Raw genomic sequence first — 23,948 nt, forward strand, 5'->3', positions numbered from 1 at the left:
GGTTTTTCGTTACGACGGACGGACATTGCTCGGCCTCAACAGCTTCGCTGTAAAAAACAACAGTCACGCAGTTGCATCCAGTTACAGCATTTTATTTAATATTGTATAACGCACACACACACTCACACACCCATGAAAAAATAGGTAGTATTTCGGCGTCCAATAATTCTGATAATAAATTGATGTTGTGTGGGACGTACATGACGCATTAATGAAAGACAGGGTTGCATTTCGATGAACATTCACATAGCTTTTTGCTGCAAAATAGGCAATTAAATATCCACAGGAGAAATTCGGTTTCTCCGAGTTCCGGTGGAAATCCAGCCTTGGTTTTGTCCGGAATAATAAAAATTCTGGACAGGGACAGAATGGGGATTATGTTTAAAAAAAAAACGCTAAACCAATTTCCGAAAGCACGTAAATAATGCGGTGTTCTGCAACTACAGCCAGAAATCAATGGTTGCTCAGAGAGACGCCGAAGTGAATTTGTCCGGCTGCACTGTGTGATTCCACATTTGCAATTTCCTATTTTTTATTCGTGTATTTAGCGAAAGTATAGAGCTATAGTTCATTTGCAAACCTCGTGAGAACATAATACCCATTGTTTTACTCGTGGTTACCTCACAAATTGCAGCGATGACGGCACACTGGGTTGCAACGCACTCTAATGCTATCCGGGTATTCAAATCGCATAGTTTGCGGGAGACGTCACTTATTCGTTTGTTCACGCACACTTTGCATAGGATAAACTCGCTCACAATCCGCTAAATTTCACTGTATACGGACACGACGGAGCATCATCGCAGGCGGCTTCAACGAATCCGCGGCGAGAATTATGCGAAGAGAACAAAACTTTATAAGGTCGTTTTTCTTCTGACAAAAATACATTTGTACGGGCAAAGAAAAAACACAGAGCATGAGTTACACATTCTAGAGTTCGAACTTTTCAAGTAATTACAAAATGTTCATGACTCAGTTCAGTGGCCCTTTAAGTCACAGCCACAAAACTGAGGTAGTTATTCACACATACAAGAGAATTAGGTGGAAGAAAAAGAAAAAAAAAACAGTTTCTCGCAAGGTTCTAAGCTTGTGCACGCTCGGCAAGCTACACATATTAGTACTAATCACAATGTAGGTATTCTGGGTCAATATTAGGCAGAACGGCTGCCATAATCCTGGCCTTTTCATATACGACAATATACTGACTTCGTATTGTAGCACTTCTTCCGAAAAATGTTACCCAGACAGTAGTGGTGGCAGCAGTAATAAAAAATTATTATGACTTGGGTATATTGCTTCGTAGTAGCTCTGGTACCTCGCCACAATCTCGACTCCTCTTAATCACTGGTAATTTACAACACTTACATTAACTCTGACCCGAACATACAAAAAGTTATAGGACTGAAATATTAGTGTAACTGCACAATAGCGTTGCTTCAAGTTTGGTATCCTGTGTGCGGTAGTGAGTCACACAATAAATATGTATGTACAGCCTTCGTCGAAAGTACCTAGGCCACCGCGATTATTGCTGTAGTTTGAAGATTTGAGGGAAGAAGCATAACTTTCTTATCGCGTGGAAAATTATGCTGAAAAGCACGATAAGGAATGCTATTTTTAGCGTCACTGCGCAAGCCTTCGTAAGACAAGGTGTATTAAGGTCCCGATTTTTATTGTCAGACAGATCACAAACTTAGTGGCCAAGACTCTTTCGACAGAAGGCACGTCTAACGCGTGTACAATTCTTCGATCGCAAGAAGCAAAAAGAAGCGTTCTACTGGTGGGTGCTACAAACGTACATGGAAGTTTACAAGAACGATGAGTTAGCGAGATTTTTTACGTCGATTTTTTTTATTGCATTGACAACACGCGCTTTCGAACTTCGGCTTGTCGTCTGGAAAATTTGATCGCGTGCTGCAGTATCGTCCTGTCTCAGAGAACGGCACCAATGTTCTTTAAAATCCACCGGTATTATTAAAATGCCTTTCCGAATGATACAACAGGCATGGCATTGGGACACTAAATAACCGCACCATTATTGCGGTCTTGGCATTTGAACTGCATAATCAACCTTAGAATCGATGCTAATGTACATTATGGTTCAGCAATCTTCAGCACAACCAGCTGTGGCAGTGAGGATACCGAAGCTGGTATGACTTCGCTTCGTGATACCAAACAGTTTTGGGAGTGTGTGCGGTACATATAACATGGCTGGAACGCGGGTGAAACTTGCACGACAATTGTAACGACAACAAAACCTACCGGACCGCCAGCAGCCCAGTGAACAACATTTATGAGCTTCAAAGCGACTATGGTGTTTGGGTCCCCAGGTAAAATAACTAGCAGAAACCCCGTATACTTCGTACGTTGATCGTTGCTGTAACACAGAAATATGGTTTCATAAAAAGTTCCAGTCTTCTGATTGACCAGCAACCTGTTAAGTTCATGATACAGATGCCCACCCGCGAACATGAATGGGAAAGATAACTCTGGGATACAATATACATAATAAAGGATTAATGGTTTGACGGGTGGGCGCCGAGGCTGCCGTTACGCGGGCCCCTCGGACGCCTGTTACCAATGGTACAAGGCCATCTCGACGAATTGACTAGGAGTTGTTCGACCACGAACACCAAAGCTCAAAGATCTCGCACAGGTAAGCGCGCGACATTGAAACACAGTATTGTGAATCGGCGAATGGCGATTCTGCACTGTAAAGCACTGATTTAATGTCAATTCCTCAATACCGCTTTCGTCTTTGCACTGGAACTCTTTCCTTCAGAGCCCGTGTCCGAGGCGATAATGGTCCCTCGTCATTTATCGAAGGAGGATGGCATGAAAAGAACCTTACGAGTTAGTTCCTCCAACCGATGTTAACTGGGAAAACAGCATAGGCGAAAAACGGCCTCGAACAGACTTTGCTACGGCCGATGCCGATACTGAACCGCCAACGTACTCCATACAGACTTTCAGCCAGCGGTGAAGTTCGTCGCGGAAATTCGCACAACAGTGCACACCAGTGCGCCGTTCCTTGCTCTACACCAGTAGCGCTCCGAAAAACAAAAGCAACAAACACGTTGGAATGAAGGACAGGCACTTTCAGCGGTGTTGGCATGCGGCTCACGGGCCTCAGCCGAACACCGTCTTGCGCGAGATCATACTACAGCCAGTTCTTTCGCCGAGGCCTCCGAGTGGCCCACGGGGGAGCAACCCTAGAGCTTGACGTCCTGGGCGACTGGCCGGAACTCTACGCCATCGCGCGCGTGCAGCCTCCGTGACCTCTGCTTCTGGCGGCGGTAGACGAAGAAGGCGGCCAGCAGGCCGACGATGATAAGCACAAGCAGCACGACGAGCGTGGTGGTCCCCCACGTGGCCGCCTTGAAGTGCGTGGCCTCGCGCGCGTTGTGGTACGACGCCCAGCTGGTGCGGTTCAGCTCCAGGTGCAGGTCCGGCACGAAGAAGTTCCAGAAGTCCATCTCCTGCGGCCGGTACGGCACGCTGTCCACCAAGCCGGCCGGGTAGGCCAGAGACATGTTCGTGTACTGTCGCTGGACTGGGTTGATGGCCGTCAGCGTGCCCCCAGGGTTGCTGCACGAAACGGGAAAAAAAACGGCACGTAACTCTTTATTCACTGCAGTGTCATTTTCAACAAACATAACCGCAGGAAAACAATTGAGAAGTAAACAAAAACCAAACGAAGCTAAAAGTTCATTAACAATTATCCTGTTGAGCATAATGATCATCAGCTGCACTGCCCTGCAGTTCAGTCATACTCATAATGGACTGACACCAATCCTAAGCTTTAAAAGTTCTTGTTTCTTCTGTCCTTGGTAATGACTAACATTAAAACGCTTATGCCTTCTACTTGATATATTTACACAACCATTAATTTGATTTTAAGGGAGGCAGCGCGTCTATTGCATCCTTTAGTATATATCAAACATTTCTACCTGTAACTTCATAGTCTACCTCCCTCTTCGCTGGCGGCTGCAATATTTAATGCTGCATATATACCACCCAGGAGCAAGAAATTCCTCAGACCTATATATAACAACAAGCTGTCGTTCGAAATGAAAAATGTCGCCTAGCATGTCGAAGTGGAACACCCTTCTCGCGTACCTCTTTGAGAACGATATTGAATTATGTTGCCGAAGAACGAAGCACTTATTCATGCAATATGCACTGTTTCCCTGTGTGTAAGAGTTGTTTCACACGCCGTGTATATTTGAGGAAGAACTTACCCTCCGTTGATAAAGGTCATGAAGAACGTTGTCATGAAGCCTACAATGGGACGATCTCGAGTAACGTCAGTCGGTAGCAGTAGTCCCTCGGTGTTCACCGTATAAAGCATATCGTCCATGTAGGAGGCACCTGGTAAAAGTATATCTGTTACTGTAGAAACCGTTTTCCTAGCGGAACTACCATCAGTGATAAATACAAAGATTACAAATTGATTTATTATCTACCGCAGCATCTGTGTAATTTCACTAATGGAATACACACACGAACAATTTTCTTGCAACCATTTGAACCCCTGGGTACATTGACAGTAAATAAACTTCCTCGACTTGGTTTAGACCACAGTGGACATAATGTTTGTGTTTTTCAACGCATACGCATGCGACAACTGCGCACTTGCAGCAGCATGGCGTAATCCGAGCCCCAGCCCACCGCATCTCTTGCGCGACCAGCAATCACCGCGCAGCACGTGACGACACGGATCCCCTGCGGACACTACCGATATGCGCAGCTTTCCTAGTACAACCGAAACATACGGAACAACTTCAAACGCTGCAAACGCTGCGGGACCTTATCACATCTCCTGTGCACGCACCCCGAACGAAACGAAACAAGCCTACGCCATCGACTCGTGACGTCGATACGTTGACCGCCAAGCGATACCTCGATCGCACAGGCTTGTTAACGAAAAGCGTGGTATCCAGACAAAATATAAAAGAATACGTGGTCGAACGCCCAAAAAAAGTGTCGCCGCGAACTCCGGAAGAAGGGGAGGTCGGATGCAACCTTACCGTCAGGAAGCAGCAAAGAAGATCATCGGCGGGAGGCCACAGGATGGCGAAACGCACATAGACATGGAGCACCAGCTCTGAACTATTCGTACGGGTGACCTCCAAACGACAACGAAAGGCGAACTCCGAGCGATCTAGGCGGGCTTCGGCAACAACGCGACTTCGTTCCGCAACGGACGGCAAGCCGCACGCTGTGAGTGGGAGGTCGCCACGCTGACGAGGCAACCCAAGCCGACGCCAAACGATTACGCGCCTTCACCAACACGATCCTCGAACGACAGCGCGACTTCAGCCGACTACGACAGACAAGCCATGCTCTGACGCCGTCAGCACAGCCAACTCCACGGGCCTACGCAACTAGAACACGGACCCCGAGCGATACCGGAACTTCATTCCACAAGGGGGGCTTTCCGACATACTTCAAAAGCGACAGCTCGGACCGCCAAAAGAAAAAAAAAAATCCCGGGCATCTCTTCTAACGTGAAACCTGGGGAGGGGCGAAGCATGCAGTGTATAAGTATATTCTTGACGCCATGGCGTTTTTGCCCACGGAGATGAAACCATTGGTGGGTAAAGGTATACACCTTTGCTGTAAAAGTCTCGTGTCTTTGAAGAGCGAAGCGTTTCTAGCGTGAAGCGTTGGAAAACGAGTGTCTCGGTGTGCACTTTTAGTAAGTGTTACGTTCTAGCGCGTGGAGTTGGAAAACGAGTGTTCCGGTGTTTTGGTACCGTTACTACATGAGATGAGATACGACAACGACAGGAGATGCCGACAGCCCAAGCCCCTAAGCGGCTTCGCCCCTAAAACGTACACCACCCCTTGTGCGCTTCTATCTCCTTCAGCCTGCCCTTTGTCGCCAATAAAACCACCTTTACTCCCCGATCGACTCCTTCACCGCACGCACGCGTATAGCTTTCCAGAATGGCGTGGTGTGTAAGGGCACTGATGCGCTGCTTAAAGACAAATGCCTTTGATGACGACATAGTAAAGATAGGCTTGAGTGTGCATAACAAACGCAACAATGTACTGTAAAGACGGAAGTTGATAGTGCGAATGGGTGGTGTGAAAGCGTAAAATTTTAAGTAATTGCATGAGTCCTTAGATGGGGTCCCAATTGGGTAGCGATCGTGCTATTCCTTGACATTTTATAGTTGCGTGAGCTTGTACACACAATAGTGACTGACCACTGATGGTCACTGATAACAATAGTGACCACTGAAGTACCAGGAATACACGTCAAAGATGACCTCGAGACCTAAAGACTGCGCCATCAGAGCAACAACATTGACTTACCGTACAGGTCTCTTGGGCCACGTTGTAAGTCCGCGAATGTCCTTTCCCCGTTTGGTATACCGAATATGTACATGAAGGCAGGGTTGGGAGTCAGGTACGAGGTACCCTGGAGGAGCTTTAAATGGCCTGACAGTGCCAATTCGACAGAGGAGCCCACCAGAAAGTCCGTCAGCATCTGCACAAGCAAAACCGCGCACAGAGTCTCGCGCTGTTCTAAAACGTAGTGCACTTCGTCTTGTTGAAAACGATGAAACATATTTTTCACGATAATTTTCACCCAACAAATTAAAAATTCACTATTGAAGACTATGAATGCCACATCACTTTTTTTGGGTGCTAGCAACTTTACGCGCCCTAGAACTCAGAAGGCACTACTTATTATTCGAAGCTAAAGGACGAGGGTACTGGGCGAGTCCGTGTTAGTGTGTGTTAAAGAAAATGCAGAACAAAAACAGAGCAGGATGAGAGGGAGTACACTGGTGTGTCAGTTCCGGCCTCTCTCTCCGGCATTTGCCCAGGGTATTTCTTTTTTTTTTTTCTACAGCATGTGGACTATAACACCACGCATAGATATCGAAGACAAGTTTGGAGCTTTAGCACAATGTCTTCGTAGAGGAAACCAGCAACACTTTTTACTGCGAAGCAGTATGTCTAACCCCCCCAGTTTTCATTCCGGTGAAGCCGCTTTACTCGGCGCTGCTCCGGGGCTCCCCCTCACCACCGCCGACCCCTCTCTCACGACTATTATTCCCCTCGCCGCCACGGATTCAGCTTTTACAAGTTTCGCAATCGGCTGACAAGGGCGGTAGCGCCGCCATCAGATGATTGCGGAGAACGCGCAAAAGCGCGACTGGGTGTAAAAATTAGCGTCCTTCCACTCTGTGAAGAAGCATGACCTGCAAAGCTGGACACAGTACGCGAAATGCGCGAACAAAACACGTTAGTTTGTAATTTGCGATTGAGCAATTAGCACTTAGCCCAATAAAACTATGAAGGACTCGAGATTTATTCTATCGGCCAAACATGGAGCTGTCTGTTTTCCTCCCCCGTCGTTGGCATCTTACGGACTGAGTAACACACCAACCCAATCAGTTCGACCACTGAGAGGACACCGGACAGGTCGCAGTGGGCTGTTTGACGTCCACGTTTAAACCTCCCGCCTGCACAACAGACATGTCATCAGTAAGGGCATGAAACCTATAGCTTCACACGCACGCGCACGCCCATACCCCCTCCCAACCCATGCAGGCCGGCAACCAGTTATGCGCGCGTGCTTAGAAGTGGAAGGAACCGCCAAAATTGTCGCTCTGAAAGCCCTTCAAGCTGAACAAGTTTTATTGACGTACGTTGGCGTTCAAAGCGGGCGTTCACCCGGGAGGAATTCGCAGCTACTCGACCAGGAGGAAACACCCAACCAGGCATTACCACCTAAAGCTCCCCTAAATAAAGTTTCCTCCTCCTTCTCCTCCTCCTCCTCCCTCTATTTTGAGTCATGAAAGCTTGTAACAAATTTTAGCGGGATTTTAACCGCAGAGAGAGAGAGAGAGGCAAACATTCATTTTAGTAATGAGCACGAGGATGTTCTTAGGGCCTCCACCCAGTGAGAGGCACCCGGCTGTCATCATGTTACCTGTCATTTCCATGAAGTGAACATAAACTGATGAGTGTGTGCTTACGTTAATGGTGTTGATGGCATTGCGCGTTGCATTGGAAAGGCTTCTTCGTGGTCTGTAGTACTGGAACCTTACTGCTGCTGCGACGCCGACACGAGAATCTTCATCCTCGAAAAATTCGTTCAGGTAAGTCTGCACAATTTGGTCAATGCTCTTGAGATTTTCTACTTGGTTCACCCGTTCTGAAAACAGGAATGTAGAAAGATTCCGAATGAAAGCTACTACAGCTTTCAGTAATCTGAGACGTTCAAGTAGCAACTACAACAACAAAAGTGAGAAGAAATAGTCACAAATAAAGCACTATAAATCTAGTAAACAGGCAATAGACTGAAAAATATTTCTGTTCTTACCAAAGTAACGGAGCGAGCCAGCGTTCTTCGTGTAACCATAAATTGTCGGCTTCGGCGTAAATCGTCCTTGGCAATACATCAATCTCGGATAGTTCTTCACGAATGCGTTGAGAGTAACATTCGCGTCTACCACAGGCAAAAATTTGATCTGCAATTGGGAAAAAAAAGAGCGGGGAGAATTCGCTACATTAGTGACTCGCTAATGCAAAAGTTCATGTGAAGCGTTTTAATTTATTTGATTTAGCCACATATTGAGGCAAAAGATTTGAGAGAGAAACGCCTGTAAGTACAGTTAGAGCCCACGTTTTTGAATTATGAATAAGAGGACGATAGGAAAATTTTAGGTGGCGAGGACAGTGCGTTGAACCACCTACTGCAAACTGAGCGGAGCGGGGCACAACTGCGTCGCTATTCTTGAGATCGCGGGAGGAATCGCACTGGCGATGCGCGTGCGTGTTTCGCAGCAGACCTCCTCTCGGCAGGAGCGGTACTCTGGCGCCATCTCTTTGTCGTCACAGCCAGTTCACGCTCATACAGCGCTGTGAGTCCTTGTTCACAACTCTCCTCCTACGCTGTCCTCCTCAGGTTCTCACAGCTATCACCATCATTCAAAATCTGCGTTGAGCGTCCGCCTGTTTTGTTCTACTATTGAAGGAGAGAGGGAAGTTTAAACAAATGGCTACCAGCCCTGTTTCGCGATCGAAGCGTATCCTAGTTGCTGCACCAGAGCCACCGCAGGAACGTCTTTTCAAGAGATATCTTCCGCCAGGTTGGCTATTAAAATAATTCTTTTCAGGTTAGCTTATTGACGTGCAATGCAAAATTACGCGTTGAAGAAAGCAAATATGTGCTCGTCGTGCTAGAAGGCAATGCGGTTCCCAATATCTAAACCAGAGCATTTCCGGCTACCTGTAGGTGCATGACAACGGCCATAACAGTGCGACCACGGTGAGGCACGGCGGGAGGTAGCAGCGCATGATCTCCTTCGTTTCTCGTCTACTCTTCGCCGCCCTATTAAGCCACGAATGTTCCGTTAACAGGCCGATATATTCAGCAGCGTAAGCTGTTGAGCGCAGCAGTCGCTCACCTTTTCGTGGTGCGCCTTGTCGACGAGCTTGACGGCGTCGATGCCCTTGAGGCAGCCAACGAGCGACGCGCCGTCCTCCTGTGTGCAGCCCACGGCCCGCCCCAGCTGGCGTGCGTTCTTCCACGCGTTGGCCACCGTTGCTTCGGGGCTGGCGGCGGAGCCCCCTGACATGATTGCTCGAGCAAACAGCGCTGCCGACAAAAAAATGAACCGGCGTCAATATTTTTCCTTTTGTTCCGATCTATCCTACTTCCAGCCTTGCTCCAGGGGATCCAAGAACACGCAGGAACGGAAACAGAAGCTACGGGAGCGTGGAAATGGTGTCGCGCTCTATAACTGCTTCATGGAAAGCATAAATGAGAAGAATTTATTTATTTATAAATGAGGAGGCTTTATTTGCTGCTAAAGCGTCACTAGCCAGTTTCCGCCGGCGCTGTATGGGTTAAAAATGACGTAAAAGATAGGTGACATAAAAGTAGCCCAAGAACAAAGGACAAAAAAACTGTTGCTTAAAGCTTGTGTTCAGTATCACTCAAAAAGCCTTTTTTTTCTAATAATTCTATTGATTCTTGCAAACGACGAAAAAAAAAGGCGGCATGAAGAAAGTGTACGATACAAGCGCCGTTCACAACTTGTATATTTGTCGATTGCACAAAGTATATAAACATTGCTCCCCACTCCCCCACCCCCTAACAAAAAGAAGAAAGGCACACCCAGAGGTATCGTACTGACGGACCCCGTCCTTCCCATTTCATCTGAGAAACGATATCTTAAAGCGCAAAGAAACACAGTCGGGGAAAATTAACGGTTAAACTTAAAGATGGGGCGACACGTACCGTCTAGCATTCACGTCACAAAGCACGTGCTGGATAAGGAAGCCGTACTCCTTTCCGTACAACCATATCGACACACAGCTCCCGCATACGTCCGCCTTCCTTCAATGTGGAACGCCTCGATAAGTTTCCTGCATGTCTGCTTGGGACTTGTGGAGAGGACGGCGGGTGTGTTTTTAAGACTGGATAATAGCCACATGCACTGCAGTCAGTCGCCTGCAGGGCGGAGTAGGACGCGCCTGTTAATGGTCTTATGTGTGCATTGGGCAGTTAATTTAAACAGCGACCGCTTTGTCCAACATAACTCCTACCGCCGCAGGACAGCGGGACGGCGTTTGCATTGTACTACTTATTCTCCCGTCTTCATTTTTTTTTTTTTTCGTCATTGCCGAGATGTCATCGTACCGAATCCCCGAGCTAACCACCCTTTTCATCTTATTATCTCCAATCATGTGGCACCGCAGTTACACTGTCACGGAGGTGTCGCTTAACATCAATCCACTTGCAGCCAGTCAGTGTGGCTGGACGCATCAAAATTATAAAATGGCATCTGTCACTCACTCGAGGACACCGGGTTGAGCATGTGGAAAGAGACGGACATGGCGCCCGCGCCGAAGCCCATGAGCGTCACCCGATCGGGATTTCCTCCGAAGGCCCCGATGTTGGACTTGACGAATTGCAGCGCCATCTGCTGGTCCCAGAGCCCCATGTTTCCTTTTCCGTACTCGTCCTCGGTGCTCAGAAAGCCTGTTCCGCGGAAGCAGACACGAGAAAAGACGATACTAAGCAACTTCCCACCAGGCTGATAATTCCTTCCTTGTTGGTTATCAACAACCTACGATTCTATTAAGTACAGAATTTGCGCCCGTTAGCCCCTGTTTTTAACGTTAGGTACCCTGCTGTCTATTCTTGTGACCGTTTATCCCTGTGACACGCCAGAGATAAGTGCTAAAAATTGAACGTGCAGGCACCTCCATACGTAGATTGTGGAAACCTTTTTTAGGCCTGTACAGTTAGTATCAGTATTAAAGCATGCACCTCAGCCCAAAATGGTCTGTATATTTGGCCGTTAGAGCAATAATCTGTAAGTACAGCAATATATTTGTGCTTCTTCACCTTCCGGTACAGAAATAGTCGTGTGTGCATCTGCACGTTGTGTTCGGTAATCAATCGGAAAAGGCAATCTGTGCCGTTCTTAGACGCGCCGAAGAACGCGCAGTGGTTAGCAGAAACAGTGTGCTATGTCGAAAGCGTGTAGGTGATGGAACAACTGCCGATCCGTGCTCCACCCAGAATCGAAGTTTGTGTGCACATCGGCGTTACTTACCGAGGACGCCGAGTCTGTAGTTGACGACGACGAAAATGTTCGTTGTTCCAAAGCCATAGCCGGCTCTGATGTCGTCCTTGCTGCCACTTTTGAAGTCAGACCCGGGCAGGAAAACCACAACTGGAAGTTTTGTGGCCTGCGAAATTTTGCACAAGAAAGGCGAGGGTTGCATGCCTTGTACTTCGAGGCAACTTGGTACAAGAGTGCTTATTAACAGCGTACGCCAAGGAAGGAGGTAGGGGAACAGAGAAAGCTCTAATGAAAACTTAACAGGTTAACCCCACTTACGGCAGGGCTTGCTACTACAAATAACTACGACTACAAATAACTACTACTGAGTTACAAGCTATGCACCAAGCTGACGGGGTTTCGGTGTTGGCTCTCATTTCGACACCCGGCCATTTTACAATATGCCTGAAGAAAACCAAACGCAACAAACCAATATCTGACGGTGATGTACAGTATCCCGCTGCATCCAGAAATTTTTTGCTTCAGATTTTCCATTGCTTGCTTGCCTTGTTTCGGTTTTATATTATTTGTTTTTCTTCTTCCATGTTCTCCGTCTGTTTTATTCGGTTCCCTCCCTCGCCCGTAAAGAAATCCTGCGTGTATGCTTCTGGTTTTTCTGTCATTCAGCGTTTGTGTTCTTCCCCATTTTCTGAAGGGAAGTGAGCGAGCGAGTAAACTTTTATTTTAGGGAGCTTCAGGCTCTGAGAGTTGGGCGCCCTCCCAGTGGCGGGCCTCCGCTGATATTTATTGTAGAGTGCCATGAACGATGCACTATTTTGTTTTCAACCCTGCAACCATGACATTAGTGCGCGAACAGTATAGAGCCGTGCGTCTGCTCTCGAGGCGCCACACGACTCATACCGCCTTCTCGAGGAGCCCACCATTCTCACTTCTAGAATTCCAATGGACCTTCAAGATGCCCCAGGCCGCAAATACCCCTAACCTCTACTCCCCCCCTTAGTCATTCCGCCCAACTAAATGCTCTCTCTCTCTCTCTCTCTCTCTCTCTCTCTCTCTCTCTCTCTCTCTCTCTCTCTCTCTCTCTCTCGTACGGCGTGAATGCGTTAAAGAATTCCGTAAAATTTAGCTGCAAAAAAAAAAAAAAAAACAGCGAACTGCTCAAATAAAGGATTGAAGTTGGAAGAGGCAGCATTTCTCGAAACAGAAAAGTAGTTTTGTACGCATTATCATCTACGAACAAAGTTTAATGGTTAGGTGGAACAAGAGGTGGAACAAGAGGTGGAACAAAATACAGTGATGCCAATGGTTCTTCAGTTTTTAGAGGACACAAGCCTATGTGATTATTGGTGATTTCCCGCGCAAACAGCGCTAAAAGGCTGATGATCGGGTGGAGCAACTGCCCGCCCGCCATGCAAGGCTAGGTCTGCCCGTTAATTAACAACAACAACAATCCCTAGACATAAAAACTTGTTTCCGCTTACTAGTTTAGAGATTTTTTTTTTCTGAACTTATACTCATGATATTTCCTCCACTTAAACTCACTCACCCCCCTGCTTTTTGCTGTTAAACCGCACCGCCTGATGAGCTTTTATTTTATTTGAGCACAATCAGTTTTCAAGAAAAAAGATAAACTACAATATCTCTCTGGTCAACAAATTTTTATTACAGATACAGTGCATGAATGTTTAAGCTATCTAACGTTTTACGGAGGCAGAGAGAGATGAAATTCAAACTTATTGTCTTGAGGGTATATGCTTTGCGGTTATGTCCCTCTTTATTTACGAATAACTTGCTTATTTTTGTCTTCGGTTTTGATTGGTCCGAATGTAAAAATAAAGCTTAATAATCTTTATGCCGCCTTTTTTTGTCGGAGCAGTGGGTTCTTTCTTAGCCAGTCGAAAAGAAAATCGAAAGTCACGCAATTTAAAGGGACATCCACACCAACGCTGCACCGGCCGACTGTAGTGTGAAGCTCACGATAAACAACCCAGTTTTCCTCTTTGCGTAGAAAAATAACACTGGCACAGAAAGAAGCATGGCCCCCTTTACATAGGCAATGCTAGTTAGGGTGCCTTCAGACAGAAATCAGTGTCTGAAGGTGGCCACACTGTCAGCATGGTATCAAATTAAATCCTTCTCAGCTCGGATAACTCAAAGCAAAAATGGTTCCTTTACTTGTACCGTAAACGTAAGATTGTCTTCCTAACGCTTAAGTCATATCTTGTTTCAGCGTAAATATAAAGCATTTACAATTAAGGAACGACGAGAAGTATTTCATTTCAAAGACTGCCATGACTAATAATCTTTTCTGTCCTCCTTCCATAAGCGTCCTTCCCATTTGCATACTGTTCCAGAGGATGAAGTCCTAGTAGCACCTTGGGTTAGATGGCCCTTGTATGCAGAAAACGTACCAGACTTCGTATAAATACGCGTATGGTTCCCAATGCCACACGTGTTTCGAGTGAAATGCGAAGGAAGCATTGCGAAAAAAAAAAAAAAAGAAGAGCGTCTTTTGCAGTGTTATCGGCCACTGTGCCCCGTGCGGCCGTTCACTTCCCGAGATCCAGGCTGAAGCCTCTTCAGATAACCGACGTAATGGACGCCAGACAACTCTCGGTCCTCTCTAAGCCTGCTCGAGGTTCTCCGAGTCTTTCCAAGGAAAGATACGCGTGGAGTAAGACATTTGCATTATGCCTTGGCTCCACAAAGAAAAGGAAAAAAAAACGGACAAACAGAACCACGAGAGGCGGGAAATAGGCAAATACGGATATCAGCGAAGAAGAGAAGACACTGCTTGTTCGCAAGATTTCTCGCACAGGATAGCGGCAAGATGCTTAAGATGCCGCGACCGACAAACGATAGAAGTATTTTGCAGAAAAAAAATGTCCATTGTTATTGATATACCGCTGCGGACTCCCTTGTCGCTATGGGCTGTGCAAGTGCAGTGTGTCTTCAAGAAGTGCCCATAGTCTAGGTCAACCGATAATTACGTGCAGAAACGTCTGGCGCTTCTGAACACAAGTTCGAGGGAATGTAAGGTTTCGCGCTGGGGTGCTCAGTTTTTAGTAGTTTCTCACGACACTTTTATTTATAAGCTGTGGAAATAAATGTTTGAATTAGTGTGGCCATTGTTCCACAACGCAAAAATTCTGTGTAGTTACATGTCTGGAATTCTAACAGCAGTAGACATTCTGCAGGAAAATACAGCAAAATTGGTCTCTCATGAATCATCATGGCAGTCGTGTGAGAAATATATTAGCATAAAGATATGCAAGGATCGAAAAAAAAATTCTTTGCCCAATTTTGCGTCTATAGCTACCTGCACAGGAGACACTTTCACTCTTACGGCGCGAGGTAGAAGGGAAGTATGATACTTTTTTTGGAAATGCTCCGTACGGAGGACCTTGGCTCCAACTGCGCGGGAAAAATGTCGTGTGTGACGTTCGTCACTGCTGGCACATAGCGAGTGAAGCTAGAATTGCAGCCGTTCTAGTCGCCTTGCCTCCGTTTCTCTGCTCAAGAAAATTGTCGTGAAGTCGCGGAGTAGGAGACTCGCTCCTTGAGTGGATCTGAGCTCAGGCGAATACATCGCCAGCTGACAAGACTGACGCCCACTTCGCCTCCCCGGTAGCTGTACATAGACGGCCCCGGGCCAAACTTACCTGCGCGACGAAGTAGGATGCTGGCACGTAGATGTCGAGATAGAGGCAGTCCTCGTCTCCCGACACTCCTTGCAAAGGGTACCTCGTCCACTGCAGGCAGCGCCGGCTTACTGGCTCAGAGCCAGCTGACGAAGACTGCTGGTCCAGAGGTTCTGGTCTCTGCGTCACGGTGGGAATGAGATACTGCTCATGAAGAAAAGGCGCTAGCAGAGCTCTTTCATTGTGGCCCTTATTCATCATTTTTCGTGTTATTTCGGTTATAGGCTCTTAAAGCCTCGAAGAAACTACACACGGGAGATCCTGGATGGTAGAAAATCGCACGCTAACAGAAATTACTTTACCTAAATGTTCATTTGTGAAACTTCGTTGTTGTTGGTAGTTCTGCCACACCAAAGGAAGGACATACAAACTCGATGCAGGCTACACCGCAGAAAAACACACACAAGCAGCGCTGATTTTCAAATGAATGTTTAATAACATAGAAAACCTTTATACATATGCATGTAAGCTACGTCAACAAAAACATCAATAACAATAAAGAAAACAAAACAATAAACAACAACAGATAAATAACGCAGCACACCTAATCCGTCCCTCGTTGCCGTCCAGCGCGAACACGTGCTTCGTGCAAGCGGACTTTCAAGTGAGCAAGTTCCTTCGTTGTGAGAGAGATAGAATCCATACTTACACAGTCGTCACCAAACCGCGCAATCTAATCAGCTTCAATAACTTCCCTGGTTGTCTGATGGGCACCTCTCACAAACGAAGTGCATTTTTCGAACTTTAGGTTGAACTCACGCTACTTACAGAGAGCTGTCGAGCGCCCTGTCAGCACAAATTTCACATTAGACACATGTTCCAAAACGCGATCATACATGCACTGGCCTCTCTGGCCTGCATAATACTTTCCACAGAAAGAGTAATCCTGTACACGATACCCTCAATGCACTTTACGTACGTATTCCGATTCTTGGTCTGACACCCCCGAGGCTGCTTGGTGTCACCGCTACCGGCTCTGCAGTCCTAACAATTTGTGTGGGGCAGACAGCTCCACGCGCACGTCCACCCGCTTTCCTATCCTTTTGAAGCCATCCTTCCCACGGTCATCCTTCCTAAATCCATCCTTTCTTAGGCCCATTTCCTGTCCTTTTAAGTGCAAGCAATTTTTTTTTTTATGTTTTTGCGCGGCTACCTTAGATTTTTTTTTTTTTTCCGAATAATGGCTATGATTCCCAAGTAAGGTATCAACGCTCTCGCTCTGCGCAATCAACCATCGCAGGTTGGCCGTATACTCTTTTCTCCTTCCGCCGCATTGATTGGTGTGTTTACGAAACCACGGAGCAGCCATTTGAGTAAATCCCTTTTACGTGACGCCCTGTTCTTCCTCTGTTAGTGTCCGTAATCCGATACTCGCTTCTGATTGGTTGTGCAAGCAAACGCTGGGCGATGTTTACGATGCGATTTACGGCATTATGAAAACCAATTAGCCGAATAGTTACTGGCGTTGTAATTTCACGTTCCCAAACCTTCACTATTCCTTGATGTGTGGTATAATTGGGGGGACGTGGGTTCGATCCAGACCGCCGTGGCTGCCTTTCAGATGAAGGCGAAAAGCGAAAACGCGCATGTACCAAGATTTATGTTCATGTTAAATATTCCCAGGGGCTCAAAATTAATTCGGAGCACTCCATTACAGCGTCCCTGATGGCCCAGTTGTAGCTTCGGCGCCCTAACCACCCCTTTGTTTTACTTGTGGGGAAAGAGATAGAGGGGGGATTTCGTGCAATGAGGCCGGCTCGAAGCCGATGTAGCACTGTGTCGGAACTTTCTCACCATCCCCCTAATAAAAGCTTTCGAAAGGCCTCTGGCGCGTGTCACCCGAGGGCCTTGTGCTGCCATAAACAGGGAAGGGCGAGTCCTCTGCTTTACGAGGCCTGCTCGCGCAGCAGTTAAGATAACGAACAGCAAACTCAGGCAGCGGGCTCGGCTCACACACGGAAGATAAAAAGGCCGTGCAACCGAGGCACGCGAATCGTTAGGTTATTTAGTTGTTGCTGCAGTATTCTCGTTGTTAATGAGTGCCTGGACATTATTTCGTGATCTTTTCGTAATATATCAAAAAATACATATTTTTGATATACAAAAAGCATGACATTGTGTAATATAGGCTTTAAGTGAAGCTTATCTTCAAAAACTAATCCCTCCTGCATAACCAAGCCGACCTACTTGTTCACGCAAAAGACGATACACGAGCTCATCGTATCTTTTATGGTATACCTGCTTTGGACGAAAAATCTGTGTTAGTTGTGTCCGCAGAAGAAGTATTGCCCAAAAAATGTAGACAAAAAAAATCGTCGATGAAACTGTGCCTCGCTGATTGATCACAGTTTCTCCTGACGATATATAAAATTTTGTCAGGGACCCATTGATTGAAATTACGCTGCTACAAGCAACCACTCTGTCAGCCTAACTGAATCTTCCCGAGGTCTCCTACGTGTCAGTAACACTTCGAAAACCTTTGAGATAAGCGGGTAAATTCACTTACAGTGATTCCCTTCCAGGGAATGAGTTCAGTAAACGAAGTTACGCTGTATGTGTGGTTCCATTGAGGCTGTAGAGCTCGGCTTGAGCGTTTCGCTGAATATTTGAGGTTATTTTAAACAGGATAAAGCGGGAGGGGGGGGGGGGGCGGTGGAGTTGCTATGGCTCTGCAAAATTGATTGATCGATTGATTGTAGGGTTTAACGCGCCGACGCAACGCAGGCGATGAGGCGCGCCGCGTAGTGGAGGGCTCCGGCTTAATTTGGGCCACCTGGGGATCTTTAATGTGCGCAGAAATTTCGCACACACGGGCGTTTTTGCTTTTCGCCTCCATCAGAAAAGCGGCCGCCACGGCTGAGAATCGAACCCGCGACCTCGTGTTCAGTAGCGCAACGCCTTAGCCACTGAGCCACCACGGCGGGTATGGCTCTGCAAAAAAAATAATGAGCTAAATGTCAGAGAAGGCTCTGCCATAAAAGTGGGTATCGAACAAATTCACGGGAGATGCGATGCAAGTATAGTGCGTCCGTCGCGCAAGTACACTCAAACGCCAGTTTTTGCATCATACAGCCAACCTGCCTGTAGTTTTAATTTGGCGCGTGTTCGACGGAGCTGAGTCCAACCAACCTTAACGACCCCCTTTTCGTAGGCTGACTGAAAATCAGTTGTGGTTGAAGACGCCAACGCCTATACGGCATACGTGCGGAAGCCTGCGTACACCCTTCTCTGCTACTGTACGAGATAACAGGCGTCTTTGATTTGACTGCACCCGTTGAACTCATTCAGGCAGTGCAGCACTCGCCTGCTCCATTTTCGAGTGGAACGAGCAGCTCTTGCACTTTTGTCTTCGATTGGCCTACGGTGCAGAGAGTGCGGGATGAGTTCGCAGCTTTCCTTTTACTCCCACGGCAGGATGCGCATAAGCAGACGAAAAAAGTGCTGGGCCGTTCCTGGAGCGGCGCACCCGCGCCGAACGATGGTGAACTGTTTCAGAAAGTGCAGGCCAAATCTACGAAACCTAACGAGAAGAACGGTCTTTCGTTATGCCAGGGCGTACACGAAACAATTCGCCACGCGACACGGGTCGTTCAATCCCGGCCCGCTGTCTGCCCGGACGATAACGCCCTCTGAGATGAGAAAAAAAATCGAGGGCATTTCTCGAGAAGCGCGGCACAAAGGTGACAAAGGCGTGCCGAGGAAAATGGACGGTGCCTGTTCCAGCATTAGGGGCAGGCGAATGGAAAGGAGAAAGAGAGAAGGGCGGTGCCGGAGATAGGCTGTATCTTGGCACGGGAACACGCACGCGCTCAGTACAAAGCGAAAGTGTTCGGGCCAAATCTCGAGAGTGCCATGACGCTGCGGGAAGCCGCGGGGGAGCTGTACGAGGCACACGGCACACCAGGGTGCTCGTGAGCCTATCGCCTCTTGATATGCACCCTCCAAGAGGCGGCAGGCCTTGGAGAAATCGCTGACACGAGCCATCGCTGAGTGGATAATGCGAGTTACTACATCACGATACGTCGACGAGACCTCGCCGAGCAGCGTGCTACACAGCGCTCTATAGAGCGTAACGCGAGTGCGTTGCGTGGAATCAGTGGATAACGAAGAGTTGATTCGCGCCCTTTCCGTCAGCTCCGTTAAATACGACACCGTGAAGCGCTTGGAGACAGCGTATCGGTGCTGTTGCGCGGGCTGATAAGATGCTGAGCATTCAAGAGGAACCTGGATAGACTGATTTGCCCTTGGGCGCTTGAAATTGAAGACGGCGGCCCTTTACAAGAGCACGCAGCATGTGTGCAGTTCGATATTTCCAGGGTGAAAGTGGATCACATGTAAAAGGAATTAGTCTTGACCATGAAACATGGACCTCCACCAGTGGGAGCGATGCATTAGCTGTTAATTTGCTGTGGTGTTGCGGAAGGAAGGAACGAAGGAAGGATGTAGAAGAAAGGCGGGAAAGTTAACCTGGCTAGATCCTGGTTTGCTATCCTGCACGTGGGAAAGGAAAAATAGGCGAAAAACAGAAAGAAAAGAATGAAGAAAAGTTGGAGCAGACAGGTATGCCCAGAGATGAAGCACTCAACGTCCAAGGTCAGTTATTGTCACTGGAGTGTTTCAGTCTATAGTCTGGTGTTTAAGTTCGTCGCCGGCATGGAAGCGTAAGAGTTCCTTATAGTCGCCTTCTTAGCTGATGACAAAGGAGGCCAGTTTTGTGAAGAAGTCTATGATCTGACCGTCAGCGTCCTCTGATACGCACGATTGCAACCAACAAATCGTTACACTAATTTCCGCGTCACCGCATACGCTTAAGAGAGAAAGAGGAACACCCATAAGCTCAAAAATTATGGTTGTGTCAAGGTAAGCTATATGAATCAGAATTATTCTTCTACCTCGTAGATATCAGAACGACACAAACCATGCGTTTAAAGCCGTAAATTGTACTCTTAACACAATTTTTTTCGTGCATTGGATATGTACCTCATATCTTTCGTCCGCTTTACCATATAATCTCCTCGTAATGTCGTTTGTTACTCGCACGCACTCTCCCGTGCATTTAAAGAAAACGTTGTAACCAAGCGAATTTGATAGGCCGTTACGAAACCCACGAGACCTGGATTTAATCCTTGATAACCTAGCGTGTTTTACTTTTTCAAGTATGTGCCTAAAGTGTCCCCACCCGTGCGCCTTCCAAAATTTGAAGCACACACAATAAAAAGACTGTTTGCCGTAGGTGTAATTTTAACTGTGAAGCGCCGAAGCAAAATTTACGTCAGCAAAAGTGAAAATCTTATTTCCAAAGCACACAATTGGTCCACAAGGTCTCGTCATATGGTACCAAACAAGAGCTGCCGTCTTTGGGATATCATTGAAGCACTGTCCTTGCCACCCAAACCTGAGTTCAAGGCCTGCAGCAAACCCGGGGAGGAATCGGGCCGAAAACCAAAAAAGAGGTGATACCCGGCTGGCACGATGCCAAAATGAGTACGGGTGCAGTACTGCAGTATCAGATACTTCTCAGGGTGCACTGTGCAGTATCAGATACTTCTAACAAAAAAAGCTGAGTTGTAGCAGCCAAACGTTTTTTTTTTTTTTTTTTTTTTCCTTTTTTTATAAAGTGACACCAACAACTGCCGAAACCCATTCGTTGTTTGGTCTCTATAGCTTAAGGGGTAATACACATTTTCTTTGTAGCTCCGTTCAGAACGTTTCTAGTGGCTTACGAAAAAAAAACAAAAACAGACAATGAGGAGGTTGTAGACTAGTTATGTTTTACCTTTCTTTTTCTCTTAATCCTTTCTTCTCCCTGCCTGTCTTTTTTGTCCCACGGCCCTTTTTCTGCGTCCATTACAATACGCACGCTCCCAGCCAGGTTGCAGTCTTTGATTTTCTATCGCCTTTTTCTTTGCTTCCTTAGCACATTTACCCGTCTAATCCTCTAACTAATGTTCTAACTTTTTTTTTCACTCAAATACGTTTTCGCCGTCGTTGATCCCCCAGAGCTCGAATCATTTCTCAAAGCGTACAACGATGTACCGTTTGTTAAGCTCTAGCCTAAACTTCTTGCATTCCGTTTTCGCAGTGTACTAAATGGGACAATTCTGTCTTCTTGATCCCGGCACTACGAACTAACGTTCCCGATGTGATGGCTGGAGAAGATTACGGTGTTTAACACGGTCTGCTTTGATATCGAAGAATCAGATGCCTATAGGCGTCATGACTGCGCATCCATTTCACCTGAGTACCCGACAGCCTTAGGCGCGAAGCAGAGGAATGGCTTCAGGAATCCAACACCCCAACGACCCTTTTTTTCAATCCCCCTCCTCTCCTTTGAGTCCCCCCTCCTTTGAAATAACGTTTGTCCGTCTGTCTACCCGAATAGCAAGTGGTAGATGGTGTACCAAGTATCCTGTACGTACATGTGCGTTGCCGTAGCGTAAGACATACTTTCGAAGATATGACGTAGATGTGCCGCACAATCGCAGGCGCGCAAGAGTATCCTGCTACAGGTAATCTGCGCGAAATGAACCCCGCGAGCTAGAAGCAAGTAAAAACTCTTAAGGCATGTTTCTTACAAGAATACTTACAAGAAAAGTGTTTTGAGTCTCCACGTAGAAGAACTTGACTAGCGTGACACGTTACGAGTAAATCAGCGACGGGGGGTAAGGAATTAAAGGCAACCGCCTAAACGCCTGTTCTTCGTCTTCCTAGAAAGTTGAATGAGAACTGCGGGATTAAAGTAAACTGGGTGGCTTTTTGCCGTGTCACCCTTCTCCTGTTGCGCGCACAATGAAAAAAGTTATGTTCCTTTGTACTTAAAATTGTGGCTGGGGCACCTTGCACGCATTCCTGTCGGCGGGTCAACTGCGGGTCCCATTTGGTATATTCAGGTTGTCGTCGTATTGCGATGAGAATAAAAGGGGGAGGGGGTAGGAATAGACCACTCTGCTATTAGCGCGCTCTAAAGTGTCACTAAATTACTGCGACACGCTCCCCAAGATGAAACTGAAATAAAAATCAATGTTCAAATCCAGGATTATAGCACAGCTGAGCTTCCCGTGGCCTATCAGCCGCATAGCCGACGGCATAGAGGATGGATACGGATTATTGTAAACCACCTGGATATCTGTAATGAGAGTCTGGATCATGCTTATTCGGGTTCTTCCTTAATTTGCCTCTCATAAAAATCACCTCCGTAGCAGAGAGTCGAACCCGTGACCTTGTGCTCAGCAGTGAATAGAGTTAGCCGCTAGTCAGACGTAACAATTGAAGTAGAAAGCCAACACTAACACCTCGTGGGGGTCGCAACAAATCGATTTGCTTTTAAAAACGCCCTGGAGAAAAAGAGGGAAATTCCGAAGAGGATGCTCTAGCTCTACGCATATATAACCTTAGAGCTTCTCCTACTAGCAGATCACATTGAATGGCGCGCACATCGCCTAAGAACAAGTTAAACGTGATATGCTGATAATAAACCTGCTTCGTCGTCATAATTCAAATAGAATACATAAGTAGGACACCTCCCTTTTATAATCGATTTGCTTTGTTAAAAAGAAAGCTGTAGCCGTTTTGGGCCATTATTCATTGCCTAACTTTAAAAAGGCTTTAAAAAGTGACGTCGAGAACATGAGGAGGTTCTTTAAGGTACGCTCCTCATATAACAAAAACGACCAGCCTTACTGTGAAGCAAATGCCAATTTAAGGCTCTACAGAAGGCTTCGTGAACCTTCTTCACTACGGCGCGCATTAAAAACGCGACTCTGCTTCTAGTGGCAAAATTTTGGGTTTGAGTCCGTTTCAAACGCGTCCGGTTTGAACCAGGGCGCAATATATACGCGCGGGAGCGTGTATGCGCCAGTTCTGATGTCGGTTTTATTGCATACATCGTTAGATATTCCCTCCGAACCCCGGAAACAGGCGCTTAAAAAAAACGCGAACTCAGAATTCCCCCCAAGGTCTGAAACAAATGTACTGAACCGGAGCACACACCTCGAACCTCCTGCGACCGACGGGGGGCTTCGCGTAACGTATTCCCAGGAACGCGTACACGGGCACCCGGGTGGCCAAGTCCGCCGCTGGTGCCTGCACCAGATTCCCAGTGACGACGCCGTAGCTCGTGGTGACCTGCTGCGTCTGGGGCTGCTGCGCTTCGCACGGCGGCACCACGAAGAGGAGCGCTGCAGAAATCAAAGCCACGGCCGGCACCGGCGGCAGCCCCGCATGCTCCGAGAAGAACCTCGGCATTGCTCCCTAATCTTCTCCCGATGTCTGACAGCAGACGACAGCGCGTGGAGCAGCAGACGACGCAGAGCAGACGACACGCGGCTGGAAGAAGTGGACGTCTCTTCGGAGGCTGCGTCAAGTGCCAATGTCGAGAGCGGCCTTTTTTTATCCCTTAAATATATCGCCGTGCTAGACGTAGTGCCGTGATGTTATCTCGTTTACACTGGAGCGGTTTCGTCGCCCTGAGAGTGCGGTCACAGCTGATAAGAGAAGCGCCCGGACAACAAAACCAACTAGAAAGCGGGAAGAAAAGTTGTACAAAACAACGGGCCGGAGTGCGTGGGAAGCCTGAGGTGACGAAAGTGCCGTGAGTGGCGTCGCTAACAGTGCACTCATTCGCTATCAATACGCGTGCGTGTGCTTTGCGAGGGGTGCCAACCACCTGAGCCACCCGTTTGTGAGG

At 47.3% G+C, this 23,948-nt stretch overlaps 1 protein-coding gene across 1 annotated transcript; it reads right to left on the reverse strand.

Annotated features, from left to right (window-relative positions):
* Positions 1 to 344: 344 nt before the first annotated feature.
* Positions 345 to 23,709, reverse strand: LOC144170165 (venom carboxylesterase-6-like). Its single transcript, XM_077699771.1, has 10 exons — positions 23,252 to 23,709; positions 15,224 to 15,382; positions 11,592 to 11,727; positions 10,826 to 11,011; positions 9,432 to 9,622; positions 8,345 to 8,492; positions 7,998 to 8,176; positions 6,322 to 6,496; positions 4,239 to 4,368; positions 345 to 3,585 (listed from the first exon to the last, which is right to left on the reverse strand). The coding sequence occupies exons 1-10, from the start codon at positions 23,504 to 23,506 to the stop codon at positions 3,210 to 3,212; spliced, it is 1,935 nt and encodes a 644-aa protein (XP_077555897.1). The 5' UTR covers positions 23,507 to 23,709; the 3' UTR covers positions 345 to 3,209.
* Positions 23,710 to 23,948: the final 239 nt, after the last annotated feature.

This window comes from Haemaphysalis longicornis, unplaced genomic scaffold (assembly GCF_048455015.1).
Source record: "Haemaphysalis longicornis isolate Haplotype H1 unplaced genomic scaffold, Haemaphysalis longicornis Haplotype H1 scaffold_2, whole genome shotgun sequence".
NCBI classification, from domain to species: Eukaryota; Metazoa; Arthropoda; class Arachnida; order Ixodida; family Ixodidae; genus Haemaphysalis; species Haemaphysalis longicornis.

Bases quoted from the DNA above. Each gene is read 5' to 3' on its own strand.
- LOC144170165 (XM_077699771.1), bottom strand. From the start codon at position 23,506: ATGCCGAGGTTCTTCTCGGAGCATGCGGGGCTGCCGCCGGTGCCGGCC. The intron at 6,497-7,997 runs GTAAGCACACAC...TTGCTTGTGCAG, and splicing joins ATGCCATCAACACCATTAAC to ATGCTGACGGACTTTCTGGT. The intron at 4,369-6,321 runs GTAAGTCAATGT...TACTTTTACCAG, and splicing joins TGGCCCAAGAGACCTGTACG to GTGCCTCCTACATGGACGAT.